At 35.1% G+C, this 23,038-nt stretch overlaps 1 protein-coding gene across 13 annotated transcripts in view; it reads right to left on the bottom strand.

The window, feature by feature from the left end:
* CCDC171 (coiled-coil domain containing 171) overlaps window positions 1–23,038 on the bottom strand; it is a 294,601-nt gene that overhangs the window by 51,369 nt on the left and 220,194 nt on the right. For 11 of the 13 annotated variants that reach the window (XM_070590719.1, XM_070590726.1, XM_070590716.1 and 8 more), the window contains one exon: window positions 16,153–16,284. The exons of the other annotated variants lie outside the window; for them this stretch is intronic. In XM_070590719.1, the coding sequence (XP_070446820.1) occupies window positions 16,153–16,284 (132 nt within the window). The remainder of the gene's footprint in view (window positions 1–16,152; window positions 16,285–23,038) is intronic. 13 annotated transcript variants of the gene reach the window in all.

The following is a 23,038-nucleotide window of genomic DNA, read 5'->3' as shown; positions in this document are numbered from 1 at the left end:
CCACTTAAGATTGTGGACTCACATTTATTTAATACAGGGCATGGTTAAAACCACGCGTAACTAGGTACTGAATGCAATGTATTCACTGATACAGAAATGCTTTTTAGTGGTGATGGTGACAATGATAAGGACAGTAAATGTGTCAGATTATTAGAAGAAAAAAATTTACTGCAAATGCACAACTGAAGACAAAATAGTATGAACTGACTTAACACAATGTTGCATATAGTTCAGGTATGTTTTTGCTGGTGTTATTTTATATAAGAAAAAAAGAATCAGTTCATTTTCCTCTTTTTGCCATTTGAAATGGCCCTGGACTTGATTTAACCCATTACTCAAAATTTTTACTGGCACCACTTTGAAGGATGTAAATATAGTAGCTTTTCAGGTATGAGAAGGAGTCCCATGGGAAAACCATATTCAGCAGAGTTGCAGAATACTTTTGCAACAGATTTTTTTTAAATGATGTTTTCTTTGTATCATGTTTAGACTCTAAACTTTTTTCTGGCCTCCATTCAACCATGGCATATACAACTTAAATGTGCCAAAAACAAGAACAATTCTTTTTCAAATATGTTATTTCCAACCAGAATTGAATCAAAGCCCAACTTGAAGCTAACTGCAGTTTCTACATCGATGGTAGTTACTGCTCTTATTATGCTAAAGGTTAATACAAAGAGAAAACAAAGGGATAAGAAATGACGTTGGTTTCCTACAAGAATATAGAAAAGGAATCATCAAAATAATCAGAGACTGAAAAAAAGGTTCCTCTTGGAAACCCATGCCTATGGACATGAAGCTGTAAAAAGCAACCGTGATCTTAGAAAAATTCTAAGAGGAATGAGTTCCTCAGCAGATACTGCCTGATCAATAATAATAATAATAATAATAATAATAATAAATTGCCTTGCTTTAGGGACTTAAAATTTAAGTAATATACAAAATGGTCATCATATAGGTAAATTATAGAGTTGGCATTGGGTTTATTAATGTGTTGCAAAACGGCCTAATAAACGGCCTTCATAGCAAACCATGAAGAAGTTGAACCTCATTACTTTAGCTCTCCATCAGAAAAAGATATATTATTACAGTTACAATTTCTTAAGCACCTACCATGTCTTGACATCACCGGGAGCTTTACAATGGATATTTTATTGACACACAGATAAGACTTAGTATGGTATGAGTGATAGGTGAATTTTTTGATTCAATTGTAATGGTGTGAGCTGGAATTCAGGCAGTCTGGCTTTGTCCAAATGTCAAAACCATAACGTCTGGCACTGATACGCAGAAATGTTTGAACTTTTGACATCTGAGTATACTGCTTGGAGATCACAGTTACTTTGACTATTTTCTAATTCTCATCAAGTAATAGATACACCCGTGCAGGGTGATTTAGCTTCCTCACCCAAAAGGAGGGCATTTTCTAGATACACTAAATAAAGTGTATATGAATCTGAGCATCGTCTGTTTTCTGTGGCAACATGCATAATCTCCAATTTTTACACTATCCTTGAAAAACAGGAATTATTTAGCACAACTTTACTTATAAAGCTACTGAGGCTCAGAGTCCATAAATAACTTTCTTAAGGACATATTGCTAATAAGTGGCACAACTGGAAATCAGGGGTCCATCTGATTCCAAACTCCTTGCTCTTTTCCTTAATATGCAGACAGTTCTGCCTGTTTAAAAGGCCACACACTTGAGAAAACCTCAGTTCATTCATTACTGAATTCAATAAACACTACTGAGCACCTATTATGTTCTAGGTGCTGAAGACACAGTGGTAAAGAAGACAAAGCCTTGCCCTCATGGGTCTTACATTCAAATGAGAGGCAGAAAATAAATACATTAGGTCAGGGCTATCAAGAGTGAAGGGAGAAGGGAGGCGATTTTAGTGAGGAGAGAAGACTTCTAAGAGATGACATTTAAGCAAAGACAGGAATGTAGCTGTATAAGAAGACAGGAATGGTTAAGTTCTCCTTCACATTTTTTAAGTTGGAAAAATAGATTTTTAAATTTCATATTGAAACTGAGTGGATAAAACACTAATAAAGAAAATTATCTCCTCAAAAAGCCAAATGCCTCTCCTTGTTTAAAAAAAAAAAGTTTTTTGAGCAGGAGGGTTGTAAAACAAGGTTAGTGACACATTCAGGCCCTTTCCTGATCTTCAGATCTCCCAAAAGCTCCTAGCATACATGCTGGCACTTGATGGATCCCATATTAGTGCTGGTTTTCTTCCTCTTGTATCAGGAACCGTAACATTCGAGGTTTTTTTAATTCCTCCTCCCAGCGTGTGCATTCGTCCTCTGCCATCTCAGCCATCAAGCGCAGGTCTGGATGCAGAGCAGGGTTCCACACACACGTGTTCAGCTTGATGAAATTAACAGGGAATACTTGTATTCTTCATTTCAGAGTTAGGGAGGCTTCCAATTTCAGTAATAATGTGTACTATATTGAGAGTGCCTATTTATCCTCTTCAAAAGTTATTTGGGATGTAAAAAAGGGCACTTTACATTCCAATAATCTCTTTCTGATTTATACTTTTTGGAGACTGAATCAAGTGATAACTAGAACTGCCCGTTTGTTCCATAACCAACCTACAAAGATCCAATTGCCTTAGTCAAATTTGACAGTGTACCAAAGACATATCCTAATTTTGATCTTTTGGGGGTTCAGTATACAAATTTTCTTAAAGGAGTGGTGTTAATACAAAGAGAAAAGGTATAGAAATAAATGGCGTACCAGGCTGAGAGTTAGCTGTCCACAACTAAAGCAAAACTGCTCAGTTCATTACCTCAAAACAAGCAACTTTCAGAAAGTGCACTTGATCTAAGCTACTGAAACAGAGTAAATATACCCACACTGAGTGCTTCGTCTTTCCTTTTTCCACGTAAAACTGTTAGCTTTATAAAAGAATCTCAGCGAAGAACATCCACAATTGGTGTCTTTAAATTAATTTGGAAAAAGATGCTAAAAAGCCATTTAGCTGGAATTATAAGAATTTGATGGGCTTGTTTGTGGTTTAATTAAATCCAATATAAACAATTTTTAATATACCTAATAAATACAAATCAGTAAAGAGAGGAGAGAAAATATTTTATGCTTTTATTAAGAGTTTATTTTATTACCATGGTTATTTTCAGATTCTGATACATCAAATTGGTTTGGGAATCTACATGCTTCTGTCAGGGTTATCATCTACTTCAATAATCCCTATAATCTCTACTCTATAACCAAATTCATTGAAGTATGTTAAACTATATCTGTGAAAAAATATTGTTGCTATATTGTTTTAAGGACAAATTTGTTCTAAGGTGCTTTCTAATACTTTACTAAATCAATGAATTTACCTTTTGTACACTATGAAGGAACAAATAATAAGATTGCCTTGAAATCCCAGAGAGATCATAATTTATTCACAACATCACAGAGCTTCAGTAGCTGAAAAGAATCTTACCAACCATTTAGTTCAACTCCGTGTGCAGATGAGGCCATCCCATAGATTGCACTGCTGGAAAGCTATCTCGTGACTGAGATTCAAACTCCAGAGAGTTCCCATCTGTATTTCATGACAATGACATTTTATATGAAAGGGGATTTTTAGTACATAACCTTCAAGGCCCACTCAAATGCCACCTCCTCTAAGAAGCCTCTCCTAATTTTTCCAGCAAGAATGAATTTCACTATTCTCTAAAGGGCAGGCTACGGTACTTTATCTACGCCTCTCCTCCAGCAATCATGCTTTCCATCTCATAGCACTCTGAAATTTCATATTCCCCTCAGAAGGATGTTTGACTCACCTTTACATCCCAGAGCATAACACAATTCCTTGCACTTGGCAGGTGCTCAGTACATCATTAAATGATATTAGCCATAGCCAAATCTATACGAGCAGGAGAGCTGACCATTTTATTTTTTTAAGTTAATTTGCTTGCTCACACTGGTTTCTAAATACTCTCAAACGATATTTCCATTTTTCCTCTAGAGTAAGTGGAAGACCTTGAAGCAAAGACCATTCTGGTTCCTAAGCTTTCTATGGATTACCAGGAGGCAGGGATACGAACAATCAGGCCCTTGGACTCCCGAGAGATGCTACTCTCTTTACCTAGAGCAATTGTCTGGATACTAGAAGAGGCGGCTTCTCCAGACCCTTTAAGAGTCTGCATCATCTAAACCAGCAGGAACAAATTAGAAGGATAGGTGAGAAAAGATAAGCAGATTATGTGACAAGGAATTTCATCCTTTCTACTTTCAGAATATAAAGTGAGAGGGGCCCCAAAATAACATCTCAGACACATGTCACACAGAAAGAAATGTGCCTTTAGTTTGCAAACAGGTATTAGATACGAGCAAAACAAGAGCCATATCTGATTAGTATATAATACAAACTCAACTCTTTGAGTTTCAGATGGCACAAACTACTATGAAATTCCTCTATGACTCAAAACAAAAAGCAAGAGATACTGGATATTAAATTTAAATTTCACCCCAGAATACCATCCCACAGACTGAATGTGCCTCACTATAAGAAAAACAAAAGGCTTGCAGGAAGCAATAACACTCATTATTTGTGTGGAATCTGTTTTGTAATACTCATACAGTTCTTACAATCCCTTATTTGAAAGTTTGGGACCAAATGTGCTTTGGAGCTCAGGATTTTTCAGATTGGGAAACAGGGCATATACCATATATTGAGTAACACTCTCACTGGGATCTGAGGCCCCAGACTCTAATCAAATACATTCTACCCCAAAACATTTGAATAATCCCCCTTGAGGGGGATAAACTGAGACGATCAAGAGCTTCATGTCAGTTCTTCTCAGGTTTTGCCACAAAATTAGGTCAAATCAGGTTTTGTCTCCGAGCCAACCATTTCTGTGGGCATTTTCCTGCTACCTACCACTGAATGTTAACAAGAAATCATTTCACCTCTTAATTTGTAGTAACTAAAAATTGGGTGATAACATGAGACACCCAAAACTTTCAAAGAATTTCTTTGCACTTGTTGAAGAATCATAACGTTCCTTCACTCATACACACTGTTTCAGCAATCATCATCACAGCTGCTGTCTGCTGAGGGCTTTCTGTAAGATCCTGCACTCATTGTCTCACAGAAATTTCTTTTCTATTTTGTCCTATGACATAATTTAAAAATGTACAAAGTTAAACTGCATGTTTTAATTTCATCATAATTTCCTTCTCTATTTTAGAAAGATTAAAGACATGGAGTTTCTTCTTTTAGATTTTAAATTTTGTGGTTAAATCATTCTATCAGATAATCATTCAACCAAAGATCTAAGGTCTGAGAACTATCTTAAGCTTTATTGGCAAAGACAGAACTGATGCCCCTTTTAAATATGTCACAGACATGATTTAGGCTTCTTCAATGTCCGTTTGCTAACCCTCTACCACATGAACAGAGCCTAAGCCTCCGCTTTAGTGCTTGGTTTTCTATGTTTTCCTTTTAATCCTTAAATGAAGTTATACCAAGTCAGATTCATTTTGATTAATATGCATTATAAAATATATTCCAGACAAAATATTGCTCTGCAACACTGAAGCAATGGCATATACTCCACAGGGAAAATCTGCTTGCTGGTGTGAGTTAAGCAGCCCTCACTCAGAAAAGAAACCAAGATATTAATACTTCATGTTTTCCTTAGTGAGTCACTGCTTAGGTTAGTCTTTCCCCAAAAAGTTATACTTCTTTGTAGTCAGCACTATGAGATTTCTGGCCATTGAGATTTAAAAAAAAAAGCAACTCCAACTGTTACTAGAAGGCTCTGAAACTGAAAAGCATTTAAAGCTTCAAAATTACCCACTCTACATTTCATTGGTTACTTAATATACAGCACTTATGCAACCTCAAATAAAATATTTTTAAACTGTGATTCTGACAATTCCAAGTTTAAGTAAGTGGGGAGAGGAAGATTTATTATAATTTGAAAAGATTTAGGATCACTTTTAGATCTCTTTTTCAATTCAACTCTCTTTCTCTCCCTCTACACACACACTCTCTCTCTCTCACACACACACACACTCTTGAGAGTAGTAATAATAGTGTTTAATAAAATTTAAGGCATCTGTGGAATTATCACGAGAAATTACTTTTGTCCCTAGTTTTAGACTGAATGATTTACTGCATTTCCTCTAATCCTTAAGTTGCATATTCATTGCTGTATTTTCCTCTAACTGCTGTCACTTAAATTGTCATGTAGAATAGGGCAAATCAGGGTCAGTTTATATAAGCAGCATCAATCTGAAGAACTTCACCAGTCTTTATTTCAAGGTATTATGCAAAGAAAACTGACATTAAGAGAGCCTTAACTGACAGCAAACGAAATCAATCAGCAAATCACTAAGCCATAATAAACTCACTCAATTTGCAGATAACCCTTCCTTTTCCAGGTCTTCACCTAGGCAGTCCATCAAACACTGTTTTTTGTCCAAGTAGCGAAATGAATAGCAATTCTGATGTAGCACTTGAAAGTTCAAGTGCTCACAGGCTTCAGTCTCTCAATAATAAGCATTAAAAGGTATTACCTAGTAGAGTTATACTTGAAGAGGCTTCAAATATTAAAAAAAGAAAAGATAAAGAAAGGGTCAAGTTTGGGATTTAGCTTTTGCCTCTTAACATTAATGACAGAGAAATTATGTTCATCTCATCCAGCAGCTTTTCTACTTCAAGCTACCCAGAACTAAAAGTTATAACCTGCCCTCCCCCCCAAAAAAGCTCTGTGCTTTCATTACGTTTTGTGATTTTGTTTTTGTTTTTTACTAAGTGTGTCTCAAACATTTCAAATACAGGCAAATGCTGTCACCATTTGAGAGCTAAAATTTGAAGTCCAAAAAAAATTTTTTTAATGGTATAAATAAAGGGAACAAAATGAGTTCAAAGAAAATATGAAAACAATAGTAATGCTTGAATTGCTTTGTATAATAATTACTCAAACAGTAGTATAAGACAGGCATTCACTAAAGTGTTAGCAATGGTTTTACACTGAACTGTAAGGAAACACTGAAGTGGTGAGACGTTTTACTCTTTTGATTGAGCATGTTGCTACTAAAGTGAAACTTGTATCAAACAGGTCATCAGTCAAAAACCTCCAAGAGTTAAAACACCAAAACACTTCTCAATATATTTAGGTCACTTTTCCTGACCCCAAGCCTGTTTGCAGTTCAGACCAATGCAACTTATGTTAACTTAGCATTTGATAATGTAAAAAGCACCCTCGCATGCACACTATCTCATCTGATTGCCCCACAATCCTGGGAGCCTTCAAAAGCAAGACAGGCTTCACTGTCTCCATTTAAAGATGAGGAAATGGAGGCTCAGTGCTGTTGAGTGACCTGCCGAGGCGGTTCAATTACAGAGCCAGGACTTCAATCCAGGCGTTCTGACTCCACATAGGCTTCTCCAATACTACGTTGCTTGCCTCTTCTCCCAGCAAACGGAATTATTTTATGCTGTTAGGAAAGTAATTCCCATTCTGTTCAACATGATGTTTCCAGCAAACTCAATGACATACAGAAAATTGCACAGATTCATGGTTAGCAACTTCCCTATAATCTGATTTACTGGCTTGTCTCTTAGAAGGGCAAAAATCGCAACCTGAAATTGAAAACTAAGCAAGCTTACACCTGATCAAGGAACATTTATATGACAAATATTTAAAGGGAAACAATTAAAAAAATATCTATTAGTGTTGTTTAATTTTTAAAGTTCCCTCATACATGTCGTGTGACCCTCACAATCACCCCAAGATGCAGCAGGGCAGCTATCGTCATCTCCATGTTACAGATGAGAAGCTGCGTGTCAGAATTAAGGGCCAAGAGCTCACAGAAAACAGTGATTCTAGGAGAGAATTCCAGTAGCACTTTCAGCACCACAAGGATGATAACCCATACTCATCCTTCACAAGAAAGGACAATGTTGTGTTCCATGAGAACAAGACAACAATCGGATAAAATACTGAGAATTCCTGGTCCTGGGTAATTTATGTGCACAAGGGGACAGATTTCATCTGTTCTATGGCCAATCCTACTACTTTCTGGCAAAGCTGCACAACCTCTTCAACCTTCTGTGATACTGACTCTGCTACGTTTTTATTTCTTCCTAATTATTCTTCCCCATAACAAACAAAGGAAGAAATGACAAAAATGAAACTGGACAAAGGACTTTATGAATCATGCCTAGTTTTTAAAGAATTCCTATCAGATTTTACTTAGTGTTGCCTCAGATCATTCCCACAGGGAATAATTCATAAATATTTTCAGCTGAGTTAAGGAGCAAGGAGCTACGAGATTCCTCAATATGAGATCCTGTGTAGCAGAAGCTTTTTACAGATGCATTTCCTTGCCCTCAGATGTCTTCCTGTCATTTTCAAAAGGCCAAGAGGTGAAAGTCCCAACAGGAAAAAAACCCTGTTGTTTCAGACCACTGCTATCTGAAATAAAGCCATGACACAAGATGTAAAATCTCATCTGCTAAATATTAAAAAAAAAACTTTTCAGAGCTCCTACCTTTAACAGATAATGTTTAGAAAACTTAGCTATCAGTTTTGCCCAAGACTATGTTTTAACAATAGATATGAAGAAAAATACTTTTTTTACAATAAATCTTTTAAAATAAAATATGAGGACTAAGAAAAGAACAGTAGCAGACATAACCTGGTAAAATAGGTGGTGCAAAAGAGCAGAATTTTACTTTTTTTTTTTTTTGAGGAAAATTAGCCCCAAGCTAACACCTGCCACCAATCCTCCTCTTTTTGCAGAGGAAGACTGGGCCTGAGCTAACATCCATGCCCATCTTCCTCTACTTTATATGTGGGATGTCTGCCACAGTGTGGCTTGATAAACAGTGTGTAGATCCATGTCCGGGATCCAAACCAGTGAACCCCAGGCCACTGAAGCAGAGCACAGGAACTTAACAGCTACAACACTGAGCCAGCCCCCATAATTATACATTTTTACTCTCAAGATTATGTTCTAAAATTCAGATTGATGCATTCTCCTCCTCTACTCTACCACCAACAAAAAAAAAACCCAAAAAACAAAAAAACAAGTCAAATAGGGACAGGAAGGGGAGGAAGGAGGACGAGAGAAAAGGAGGGTGAGAAGACTTCTGTGATGATACCAAAGCTTTTCTAAGAATGGCTAACCTGCTAGGGTAAGTCTCCAGCAAAGTTTTCCTGGTCATCAAAAACTAAAATCTTAGGAAGAGATACAGATTGAGGGCAAGGCGCAACTCACAATGACCATAAGCAATGTTCAAATGCCATTATTTAACTATCTAGTCATGGCTATCCCAATTTGTGACACACCCTTACACACTAACATCTTATTTCTCGCGATATTTTGTTTCATTTACCCTTGCTTACAGCTCTATTAACCAGGAAATTTTGAAGAAACTTAATGTCTGCTTGTGCATTATCAAATCTTCAGAGTAGAATCTAAAATTTTGACTAGTAAATAACAACAATGCTTTTCCGACAATATTCCATCAGAAAATTCCATTTACTCTTCCTGGTGTCAACAGAAAAATCAAACTCACTAATTCTTATATTCACTCTCAAGTTAGGCCTCAAATCTAGAACACTGAGATTTTTCATTGGCACAATTTACATTCTGTAGAACTATACACGACAACTGTCAAGCAGCTAGACGGACAAAGAACGGCATTTTCCCATCACAATGCATTTATTCTCAGATGAACTACATGATTTTTCCAGCCAACTGTTTTCCCCTAACAAACAGCTCTTCTCTGGGAATTACTTTCCAACCTTTGAAGAAGGTAGCATTTCAACATTCTGTTTGATTCCACAACCCAATTCTAAAATCATTTTATGTTTTTTAATTTAAAAGACATTTTGATTTTAGGATTTAAAGAGAATTGTACAAACTCTCAAAGATAACACTTTAGATAACCCCAAAATCTTTTTGATACCTTATTACTAAAATGATCCCACTTACCAAAAAGGTCAGATTTCCAATAATCTCAAACATTCAAAGCACAGTCATGGAGCCAGAAATAAATGAAAAAGAATATCTGTGAGACAAACAGCTGTCACAAATATATTCTCTTTCCTTCACCATGGAGACTCTTAGACTGAACCTGGTAACTCTGCAAATTAAAGACCCAGCGAGAATGGGCATCTGAAAATCAGGGAGACCTAAATTATAAAAAGAAGATAAAACCTTCTTTTAGTATCAGAAAAGAAATAATGATACTTTTTAAAGCAAACTAAAGAACTAACAGACGTCGTTTAGGAGTAAACTGCAGTCTCTTTCAGGGGCAATTGGGGAATATATCGAAAGTCTTAGAATGTGCCTAATCTTAGATGCAGCAATTCCACTAACTTATCCTAAAGAAAAAAATAAAAGATCAAGGCAAAAGTTTATGCAAAAAGATAGTGATTGCCACCTTATTCATAATAACCGAAAAAATTAGAAATAACTCAAATATCCATCAATAGAAAACTGATTCTATACACTGTCGTAGAGGCATGTAGTGAATATAACACAATCATCAAAAATGGTGCGGGGAATCTACATTTACTGACAAGAAAGAGATCTACGATATCTTATTAGGTTTAAAAAAATGCTTACAAAATAGTGTGGCCCAATTGTTGTTTAAATATATATAGAGATATATATAAATGATATGTACATTAAGTGTTTGTATTTATGACTAAAAAATAAGTAGAATAATTAGCTGGAAGAATATACATACACCAAAATGTGAACACTGGTTATCTCTGAATGGCAGACTTTCAACTGATCTTAATTTTTCCCTATGCTTTTTAGAGTTTAATTTCTTATTTCATGGTCATGTACAAACTTTATAAATTTTTTTTTTAGATTTTATTTTTTTCCTTTTTCTCCCCAAAGCCCCCCAGTACATAGTTGTATATTCTTCGTTGTGGGTCCTTCTAGTTGTGGCCTGTGGGACGCTGCCCCAGCATGGCCCGATGAGCAGTGCCATGTCCGCCCAGGATTCAAACCAACGAAACACTGGGCCGCCTGCAGCGGAACGCACGAACTTAATCACTCGGTCACGGGGCCAGCCCCCAAACTTTATAATTTTTTTAAAGCAAACTTTTAATATTAGTAAAATTTCTATGAAGTTATTATAGTGCTTGAAGGCAAATGTCATTATACACCTGAGTATATTATAGTATTGTTATAATATTACAGTTTATATCTATAATAATGAACCAGCATAATAATTTTTAAATAGGTATATTATAATCTTCTTATTAAAAAAAACAGCACTTGACACATTTAATCGCAAGATTTCCATTCAAAATGGCTGGTTTTCATGTTTTAAGAAATAATCAGGTATCTGAAAATTCACTTATGTGAATGGGATAACATGAAGAAGAAGACATCTAAATAACACGATCTTTCAAGTGAAATTGCCTAACATCTCTTTAACGTCCAAAAATGGAGAAATTTCTTGCACATCAATTAGAAGGGTGCTGCATTAAGCAGTGTAACAGAGAACACATGTACAAAATTACCAAGAGTGATTCTTGATATTTTTATTCCCTGACAGTTTAGGTACAAACAATTATATCCTCCTTCTATACATAAAATAATAACAAAATTCCCTTCAAAAAGTTCTTTATGATTTAACTTTATAAATACAACAAAATAGCTGGAAGAAATTTCTATGCCTGGAAAATAAGTATAAATGTAAAAACCATGGCATCCGAAAAGTCATGAGTACAACACATAATGAAAAACAATACCAAGTAAGGACTATGTAATGACACGGTGGCTTCGGGTGATTAAAGGATTACTGTATTTATGGGGAAGACTCTGTTGTTTAGAATCTTCATAAATAAATGGTTTCAAAATGAAGCCTTCTTAATGAAGTGTTTATAAACATATATTTATAAAATATACTACATTTCCAGAGGTATAGTTATTATGCCCTAAATCTTAAACACTTTTATGAGATGGTTTGGGGAACTTTTTCTCTTAAATGAAGTGGGCCTAGAAGTAAAAAATTGATACCAAGTCTCGTAAGGCCACGCACAGCCTAATCAAAGCAGCTCCCTGAGTCAACTTGTCCAGGGGCTGAAATCAAGTATTCATCACCCTCACATACTGAGGGCATCCTCTGTGCGAGGCATGGTCCTGAGCTTGAGTCTGCAGCAGTGAACAAAATCAAGTGTCTGGCCTTATGAAACTTTCATGTTAGTGGATAGCTAACAAATATTGAGGGTTTATAATGTACTTGTCACTATTCTACACACTCTAGATGTACTAACCCATTTAATTGTCACACTAACACTGAGTTAGAAACTCTTGTTATGTTCATCTTACAGACGAAGAGGCCGAAATACACAATTTAAGTAATTTTTCCAGTTAACTTCTTTTGGATTTCTATTCTCTCCACTATTTCCTCGCAAACGAAACTGTATTCTACAGACAGATGCTACCGTTATTCTTTTTCCCTCTCAGCCATCTTAAAACACACACACACAGACAACAGTACGCCATGGTTTACAAAAGGCAGAAGGGGATGATTAAAAGCATGAATGCACCAGTTACCCTACTCACTGGATATGTGACTTTTAGCAATTTTCTTCACCTCAATAAACTTCAGCCTCTTCCTTTGTAAAATCGATAAAAGCAGAGCACCTATTATTCATAAGGTTGTTGCAGGGATTAAATGAGATAGTAAATGTAAGGTGCTTAGCACAGTAACTGGTACCGAACAAGCACTCAACAAATGTTAACTATTAATATTGTTCTTTGTTTTTTATTGCTGAATGGAGCTGGAGACATAAACAAACATTTATTGGATGCTTGCTAATATTTGCTAAGTATTAAAAGCATTACATATCATAATTATTGAAAAAACACAATTCAAAGTACAAGATAACGAGTAACAGGTATTATTTTTATAAAGTGTGGGCAGAATATTTTTTATTACAAAGTCATCTGCATTCACACTGTGCTGGACTTTTCAGTTAAAACTAACTTGTCTAATCTAGGTGTTTTTATTTTTTTTCCAGTATTCTAGTAGGCTGATGTACTGTTATTTGGGACATAAAAGCACAAGTATAATGGTTCTCACGACACTGGAGGGTTTCATTGGAGTCATGGCCCCATCAGAACAGCAAGTAACATGGAAAAGTAAATAGGGAGCCAAAGTTGATCTTCATTAAAATTATTTAAAGCTTCTGAAGAAACAAGGAAGAGTGAAGGAACCAAACGCAAAGATATAGAGGAAAAGATCCTAAATAACCATGCCTCAAAATACAACTCTCCCCCCCAACACACACCTTACAAGTCATGAAAACAAGACACTGCCACTTTCTTCATTTTTTACAACGGGTCCCCTAATGGCTGCAATATAACAGCCCCCACACATTGCCTGCGTTCTTTGTGCTGGCACTGTGCTCTCTACTTTACACACATTGCCTCACACAACCCTACTACCAGCCTGAGAAATCAGTAGCATCCCACTTTTTTGCAGATAAGGAAATTAAGGCTAAAAGCTAGCAGATCTCAGAGACTAGCTGAAGGAATTTTATCCGGTAGGAGAGCATCAGTCACGTGCTCTTCTGGGTCCAGAAAGAAAAGGCAATCCACCCATCCTCCTTGCCTTTCAATCATGCTCACTGATCTTCCTTCAATGCAGGATTGTGTCTATAATAAAGCCCCATTGGAAGAGACAGACAGTGTAGGAAAACTTCACCTCTGACTGCTCTAAATGATGGTTGTGAGGGTGACCAAACGGTTCACACACTACCACATGCTGCATGGTGATCCTCTCCTCATCACAACCAAGCACATGCAGTCTAAATAGTCCACTTTATCAGCACAGAGTACAAAGCTAAGCAAATCCTCAATTCCTAAATATGTAGCCACTCAGCATAAATATACATATTTATATTCTGCAAAAAGGTGAAAAGTAGAGTTCTATAATATTAGCCTGCCAAATGCTAACAAAAGTTTTTATCTCTGAATTTGTCTACAATAAACATAAACTATAACCTACATCATACATAGATGCATAATGAATATTTTGTAAATGGAAGAAAAATTCCACTATAGATTTCAAAGGTTTTACTCTTACCATTTAACATAGATGTCTAGATGTTCTACTGCTAGATTTAACCAGTTCAGGTTTTGCAGTCAAATACACCTGGACTTAAATTCAGGCTCTGGGCCCTGCCACTTACTGGCTATTGATCTGACCAGAGTTACCTGTTGTAGTTGTTTTTCAATTGTAATGTCATCTATTTAACAGGTCCATTGTGAATATTAAATAAGATCATGTATTTAAAGAGCTAAGCATGATACCTAGTACATTGTAAGTGCTCACTGAAATGGTGGCTATTATTACTATAATTAAGGCCTTCAATCACTACAGTGCCTTTATTCTCAAAGTACTCCAAAGCGTATCGTTAGTTGTGTGTGTCTGTGTGTATTTGTGAAAAACACTATTATGGCCCAAATCATGCGCTCTTCTCTGCATGGAATACTAAGCTACAATATATACATTACTAAACTACAATGTATATTACAGCATATCAGTGCAAAACTTACCCAAGTATTTTAGGTATGTGGCAATGTGCACAATAACTATTTTTATTAGAACTTGGAAAGAATAGCAGTTTAAAATATGGGTCTCCACATTTCCTTCTTGTTATTCACGGATGTCAGAACCACAGAGAGACTATGCTTTGCCCCCAAAAATGGCATTCCTAGGAATCAGTCTTTTTCCAAATCACCAAAATCTAGAGTTTAGGAGGAGTCTTTATTTGTGAATTATGACAAGTACTAAGCCCTGTGAGATTCTGAATCAAGATAGTCAAGTAAAGGATTATTTTGCAGCCACTAGAAAAATCTCAAATCATATTGTACTTGTGGTTACAATGAATTCATCAATAATGATAATCAAGTTTAAAACATACATCTTAATCTTGTACTAAATAACCGTACAGTATTCTAGCTTATAACTGAAAATAAAAATATTTTATGCTAAGTTTTACAATTACATATACATTTTAGATATATTGGTGGGCAATCTAACGAAAGAAATGAGTGTTTTTTCTTTGTAGAGCATTTATTTGGGTACTAATAACAAAACAAATTAGGGCATGGAGCATGTAGAAAAAATTAACATAACTCCACTTGGACTGACATTAATTTTACACAAAATTAAAATTTCACAGGATCATAAACTGAAGAATGAAAAAGTTTAATTTAAACCTCAAAATGTGAAACAGAGACTAAGTTTTAAGAGATATTTCTCTTTTAAATATACTGAAAAATCTAGAGTGCTATGGAACAAGGACAACCTCTTTTGAAATATTAGGTTCCGTATAGTTTACATAATGTAGACAGATTTTTCTAATAAAGGCATTGGGTATTGAAAGGAGAATAAAGCACACACTGAGTTTTGTTTTGTCCAATTAAAAAACTTTTTAATCCTAAGGAAAAAAATGCTTACAATAACACAATAGTAACCTAGACTAGAAACATACCTGCAGCATCTGAAAATGAATATGTTTTTGAAAATAATTTTCTTGATTAAATTTCTTTTAAAGTTATTTGAGGTTTTATGATTTGCTGCTTTGAGTTTTATAAATGAAATAACCAGTTTGCACACATTATAATGTTCATTCAAACTAAACTTTAAAGGGTAAAATACTCTTTAATGCCAAGTACAGTTGCGTTCTAGATTTGCTGAAACTAAATTATCACCTAAGAAATGTTGGATATACTACGGAATTAACATTGAAAAATTTCAAATACCTCTCCTGATAATTTTATCTCAAGTTATTTATTTTAAAACAATAAGAGTAACAAAGTGAGACTGGCTTCAAGAAGTAACAGCCTGGTTCTTATTGTCCTCTGCTGATAGGAAAGTATTTCCTTTTAATACTGTAGTTAGCTATAACACACACATTTTTCCTTGGTAAAAATACTATTCTGGTTTAACAGGCTAGTTCTAGACTTTAAAAAAACAATTATTTATAAAATGTAGTGTTACATGATAGAAGAAAAATTATTTGCATCTCCTTTAAGTTATTCACAATACTTTGAGGCTTTCATTCTCTCCAGTTAGTGCAATTTATTTTTCCACACGTCTCAGCAGCAAACAATGTTATTTAGACTCTAACCTGGCACGCTACAACCTCTGGCCCGCCCTTGAGCCCCTCCATTGCAAAGGTCTCCAGGTGCAGTTTGGGTAGCTGCAGGGTGAAGTCATTCCTACTTGCCGCAGTCCGTGACAGCGAGATCTGATCTCTGACCTAAAGGGAAAAAAACAGCATCAATGGTAATTCCCCTTCAGACACATTAACTGGGATGAACTGGGTCCCCTTGAGCCCACTGAGTGGACTTGCATTGATCGCTGGACCTGAAATCCATGAATAAATTTAGGACTAATTGATTTTTCGTTGCAAATAAATCTCTAATTCAGAGTGCTGGGGGAGAATGTTAAGAAGAAAAAGCATCCTCCTGCTTGAAATAAGGGAGGGAAGAAGAGTCGCTGGAGCTCTTCTGATCAGAGGTTTTGAATTATTTTTTCACTGTTCCTCCCTCAAAAGAAAAAGGAAAGAAGGAAAAAACATCCACAAAATCGAAAACAAACAGCAGTCTCCTAATTATTATCCATTTCTTAATAACATGTGTAATTTAACTGGTATTAATTGGACAAGATTATCGGACAAGATAGTTATTAGGTACTAGTCTTTAAAAAGAAAACTTCAATACCATGTACCCTGAAATAAAAACAAATATACTCAACACACAAGGAGACTTGAAAATTTATTGGTAAGAGGTTTGTGTGCCCTTCTTACTCATTAAGCTGAGTCTTAACAATTAAATACATATCAACAAACTCGGTCATGCAACTTCTAAATAAGATAATGGATAAAATCAGTAGTATGTGGACTACATTTTAAGCGTTCGGAAAGGTAACAATACAAACATATCATAGATACAGGAGAAATACCAATTCTCCAGCCAGTATTGGAATCACATGCAGTCGATATTACACTGCCACCTTCTGGACAAAAGAGAAAATACTCAAGAGAAAATACTCCTTATAGAATATAAATAGATATAAGAAAATGTTCAGAAACAGATATTTTCATTTTTAATTTCTAAACTTAGTTAAAGCCTTAGAATTCTACAGTTTAGTTTGGTTTTAAGGTCAATAGGGTCTCATTTTTAATCATATACTTTAATGATAGAAGTTTTCATATGTAAGCATATTTTCTAACTTTCCTTATGCCTGAATTGGTTTTAAAAATTTATCTCTTTGCCACCATATATTTGATAAATATTATACAACTAGCTTAAAGCCACAGGATAAAAAGAGTTCTTATGAAGTAGCAAAGGTCAAAAATGGGGAGAACTAAAAAATAACACTAATTGCTCAAATAAATGTATCTATTTCTCTACTTGAGCAACTTCAAATGTAACTTGGCAACAACATATGTTAGAAAAACCGCTCCTTCATTTTTCAATTCTACTTAGGCAGCCTGTTAAACTGTTTGAATTATTTCTTATTTTATGAACAAAATATCATACTACATAGGGTTTCCTTAAACCAGCAAACACACACAAATGTGATGATGTCTTTAATTGTTCATGCAATTCTATGGGCATAAAAATCCTTATACTTCCAAGTTGATCTGAAGAATTTCTGTCAATAAGTGAATGTCAAAGTGTAGGCTGTAAATCCTACACTATAATGCAATTTTTAGAATAGTGTGAGTATTATCTGCACGCTGGAGTCCAAATTTAGAATGTATATTTATCTGTAACAAACATTTTCCAGAGTCTTCAGTCAAGATGAGAACACTTTTAACTTACATAACATAACAAAATAAATCACATTTTACAAATACATTTGCTTTAGGTTTTATATTTTATACGTATGGATACCTTCTCTTGCTTTTTTTTTTTTTTTTTTTTTTTGTCACCAATGTGCACTCAGATAAAAGAAAACATTAATGTGGATTAAGGTACCGAGAATTTATCAACATCAAACCACTAGTGTTTTGCCTTCTACCCTTCTGAACCATAGTCAATAGATCTAAATATTTTACTGCACCCTGGCCAATTCATTGTTTGATGTTTAAAAACTCACCCAGAATCAAAGAAAATTTATTAAATTTGAGCCCCCAAATGAGATACTATTAGCTTTGAAAGTCAAGTTTAACTGCGATATTGATGATTCTCTTTTTTCTGTGACAAAATTCACTAGGGAAATCCTGGATGTCAAAGTACAAAAGCAGATTACTAATACGGGCAAAGCAGGGAGGGGGCACCATAAGCAGTGTAGGTATAATCCACAACACAGTTCGTGCACTGGGGTCCTTTAACCCGATTAATATCAGGCACCATGCTTCATCTGTGATGCTTGACATAAGGAACTTACAGTAAGCCACATTTTATATTCTCTAAACAAACTTTCTGAACAATATTAAATGGAGGCATTTGGGGGCATTAAAACTGTGATTTATTGTCAAATTAACATTTTCACTACAACTTTATTTAACTTGTCAAATTAAAGAATTCTTTATCTTAGAAAAAGAAAACTCAAAATGCAGTTGCTTTGCTAAACCTAATGATGGGCATCATATACATTATTTGAATAATATGCGTGTGTTAATACTTTCATTTAGCTATAAATTATCTGTTGAATGTTAACAGTGCCGGCGAGAGACAATGACTCATGATAGATATAATATCACAAATATTTCTACTAAAATTTAATTAAGAGTGTTTTCCACTTTTAAATTAAACCAAAACTTTGAGAGTAGGCATCTAAAATGTTCTCCGAACATTTCTAGAAAAGCTTTTTAAGTCTTGAAATAGGATTGGCTAGGAATTCTTTTATTTTAATGGGTAAGGGGAGTGAAAACATGATGTTGAGAGAATACAAAACAGCCAACACTAGAACAAGAAAAAATATAATGCTGCATGCAGCCAAGGAGCAGGAAGGAAAGATGACGAGGAAGAGAAAAAGTGGAAAGGTGGAAGGGGGAGACTGTTGAGAAAGAATGCAGAAGGCAAGTTTGAATTTCAGGGTGTGAACAAGCGTAAACAGAAGAGATTCAACACAGAACAGTAAGAAAAAGCACTCTCTCTTATTGTATTAAATCTGTCCATGAGAAAAATAGAACAGGCGGGCTGAGAACAAAGTAACTAAAAACAGAAAAGAGAGAAGTAGGATTTGTTTAGGAAATACTGCCCTTTATACAAAATTATTCCTTTCCAACATAAAAATCTAAAATAAATTTCTTCATTGGCAAAAAATTTTGAAGTAACAATATTAGAATAGGAAAATCATTTTTTTTCCTAAAGGAAAAAGTAGGCTCACCTTTTAAAGTACAGATTTTAGTGTGAATTAGGATTAAAACCATCTTTATCATTTGTCTATGGATTAAATTATAATTTCAAATTAATTTTAAATTATAATTTCAAAAGCCAGTCTTTAATTTTGTTTACAGCACATCATTATTCATCCTACAATTAAGATTCTATACCCTTTTCACTGTGATTTATCTATAGATGTGAGCAATAACAAATATATTTACAATGTTTTTCTACTTCAAATGGCTAACAGTTCATTTTTAACCTATAATGAATTTTTTCATAGAATATCACAATGTAAATCTCAATTGTTAAATTACATACATTTTATAACATGCTACACAACTGTACAATTTCATAATATTTTGACACAGAACAAAGAAAAACATGCCTACATTACTCCATTCTAAAATTCTGATTTTTAGAGTTTACTTTCTTCCTTTCATATTACATACTTTCAGACAGCACATATTTCTAATAAATATGTCAAAAGAAACAAGAGATGTATGAAGAAAAATAAATGAAACTTTCAAGAAGTCAAAACATTGCTATAAAATATATATTTATTTTATTGTAACAATCTAGTTCCAGATTTAAGTAATTCATAAAATCCATGTGTACTGTTTCTACTCCTCCGATTAGCCTTTCCTCACAAGCCACTAATCTATTTTCTAATTTTCTGTATTTCTACTGTAACACCAAAAAGGCTATTTCTGCTAGATATATCAACTATGAAATTAAATTAGTTATTTTTAGAAAAACTGCTCAACTCTCAAAATGTGAACCTGCATCTTTTATCATGCACAGCTATAAATCTCTCTGGACCCAAGGTTCCAAATAAAAAAAAACAAAACCTTATGAAATGTAGTACTAGCCGTGTTTTTACCAATAGGATACCAAAGAAGAAGTAGTAAGGATTGCAGATAGAAAGTCAGATACACTTAACACATGTAAAGAGATCTATACAATGCCCGAATCTGAAATATGTAGGAAAAGTAACTGATATTAGGACCATACATCATAGTCTTAATCAGCCTAAAATTGTATTTACTCCAATTTATTATGGCCTCCATTGATTCAAAATAAACATTCTGACCAGAGATATTCCCATCAAACACAGACCTCCACAATATTTCCTGTAGCCTCCATTCTTAACATTGTGTTTATGTTTTACTTTGCCTCCATTCCCTGCCTTCCTTTGCCCTACTCCCTTCTCTGTACCTCCTTCTACTTCTATTGATTCCTTGTTACTTTCCTTTCTCTCTACTCTATTTTTCATCCTACACACTAGAGCAGCCTATGCACTATTTTTCAACCTACGCACCAGAGAGCAGTGTGTAATTGGCACACTACAGCCCACGGACCAAATCCAGCCCACCACCTGTTATTGTAAATAAAGTTTTATTGGAACACAGCCACACCCATTCATTTATGTATTGTATTTGGCTGCTTTCCTGCTACAACAACAAAGCTGAGTAGTTGAGACAGAGACCAGATGGTCCACAAAGCCTAAAATATTTACTATCTGGCCCTTTACAGAAAATGTTGGCCATCCCCTGCCTTGGAGGTATAGAAGGAAAGATAATATTTTTCACCATCTATAAAGTCTTTAAAAATGACCACATCTCACCAGAGAATGTATGACAATTTCTAGTCAGTCAACCTCCTATTACTAACACAGGGTACCATTTCACAGACACTTTCTGGCTCCTTTTTGCAAATGTTTCATGAAATAAGTGTACTATGTCCTGATGTATTTTCAAGTTTTATATAGTCTAATATACAACTTGACTGAGTCTAACTTTCCTGGCACAACTACTGTCACCCATCCTAATATCTAATCAACAGAAAATTTGGTTAAATAAGTAGAAGAGGCATCCAGGAGAGCCTTTTGTAAACAGAAAGAGGAGGGAATCAGCCAGAGCTAACTGTATACTCTGTAATAACACCAGTAACAAGAAAAATGCTATGCATACAGAGGCTCTTAGCAAATATATGGTCAAATAAGAATGTTATTCTAAACTCATGAATGCTACAAGGCAGCAGAAAGAGAAAATAATAAAAAAGACATTTAGACAGTTCCAGACTCTAGTACGTGCCTAGTGACAGAAGCAGGGATTAAAGCATATTAATACATTGGAAATGACATTCATGAATTGGATAGTTATATCTAAATGGATATTTTCCTATTTCTTTACTTGTTCCTTGATACTATTTAATTAATGCAATGGATAGAGTACACTACCAATTCTATTAGTAATAATACTATTAGTACTTCCAAAAATACTTCATGCTTCTCAAAGTACTCTCCACACTACCTCACTTGATTCTGCCATCCACCTTGCAAAATAGCTACTGCCATCCCTAACGTGAGGGTACTGAGCCCAGTGTTCTTAGCACCAAATAATAATATCTCTTGATATTTATAATGAACAGTTAATAGTTAGGAAACTGTTTAAGATTTTGGTACTTCTTCTATTTCCCTACAAAAAAACACCACTAATTTTTTTCCTTTTCTTTGTCCCTTGTCTGGCAATCTTAACAAAAACATTTAAGTTTCATAAAAGTAGTTTTGTGACAAGCAATGGAGACTATTACTTAAACATCTTTATGCTCTTCAGTAGTTTCATTGGACCTGAGGGCATTCTCATTTGTTCATGTTTTCTCTCCCCCACCCTTCTCCCCTCCAACACACACACAATTATTACACTGAGAGACATGTTACCTGTGTAGCCATCATCCTTATACCACGGTTACAATCTCACATGGAAGATCCCCAAACTACGATGTCCCAAATATATGCAACAGTTCCTGCTGTGCTCCATACCTATGGGAAGGAGATCTGGGCACTCCCTCAGCAGAAGCAGGCACTCCAATGGCACTGCAGCAAGCACAGATACTCATAATTTGAAAAGACAGAAGTGAGAAACTAGTTTCTTTTGCTGGCAGGTCATTTAACTTAACCTACAACTCTGGAGCAGAGCCAAAACTCTCCAATGACCGCCAGCTGCTGTCATCAGAAAAGAGGGCAAAATCCACCACCACCAAAACCACCCCACACGTTACAGTTACATCCCAGTTATGGAACCAAAACACTGATCTCTTGAATCAAATTATCAAGCTGGCCACATCCCAATTAAGGATCTGAAAAACGGACCCCTCAAATCAAATTATCGAGCTGGAAAATAAGGTGATTTAATCATGGACATCTTATAAATGCACTGGGCAGCATGATGAATCTGTGGTGTAGGTTATATACTATAGAATGCACCCCACAAATAGATTACAGTGACCTTGAGCTATTTAAACAAACACAAAACTCATACTTGAAAATAGAGAAATGTATTTATGAATTGTTACAGTACTCCAAACAGACATATTTTCTTTCCTAGGATAAATTATTTCAAAGTATAAAGACAAATGCACACTGAAATTATTTAGATGGGTTTAAGCTAAAAACTGTGAAGCATATATACATGAATTCTGCAGTGTCTTATCTTTAGTTTGCCAAGGTTTTTAAATCCCTCCTGAGCTGGAGTACCATTTTTAGCTTGGTTAGGTCAGAATGACACTGAACAATATGAATGATGACACACAAGACAGCTATATGGACAGAGTTGTCATCAGCAAGCCAGCTGTGCTAACGCCTGTATGTCCTGCACAGCTGATCTCCAAAAC

This window comes from Equus przewalskii, chromosome 22 (genome assembly GCF_037783145.1).
Source record: "Equus przewalskii isolate Varuska chromosome 22, EquPr2, whole genome shotgun sequence".
NCBI classification, from domain to species: Eukaryota; Metazoa; Chordata; class Mammalia; order Perissodactyla; family Equidae; genus Equus; species Equus przewalskii.
This window is presented reverse-complemented; position numbering and strand designations above follow the sequence as displayed.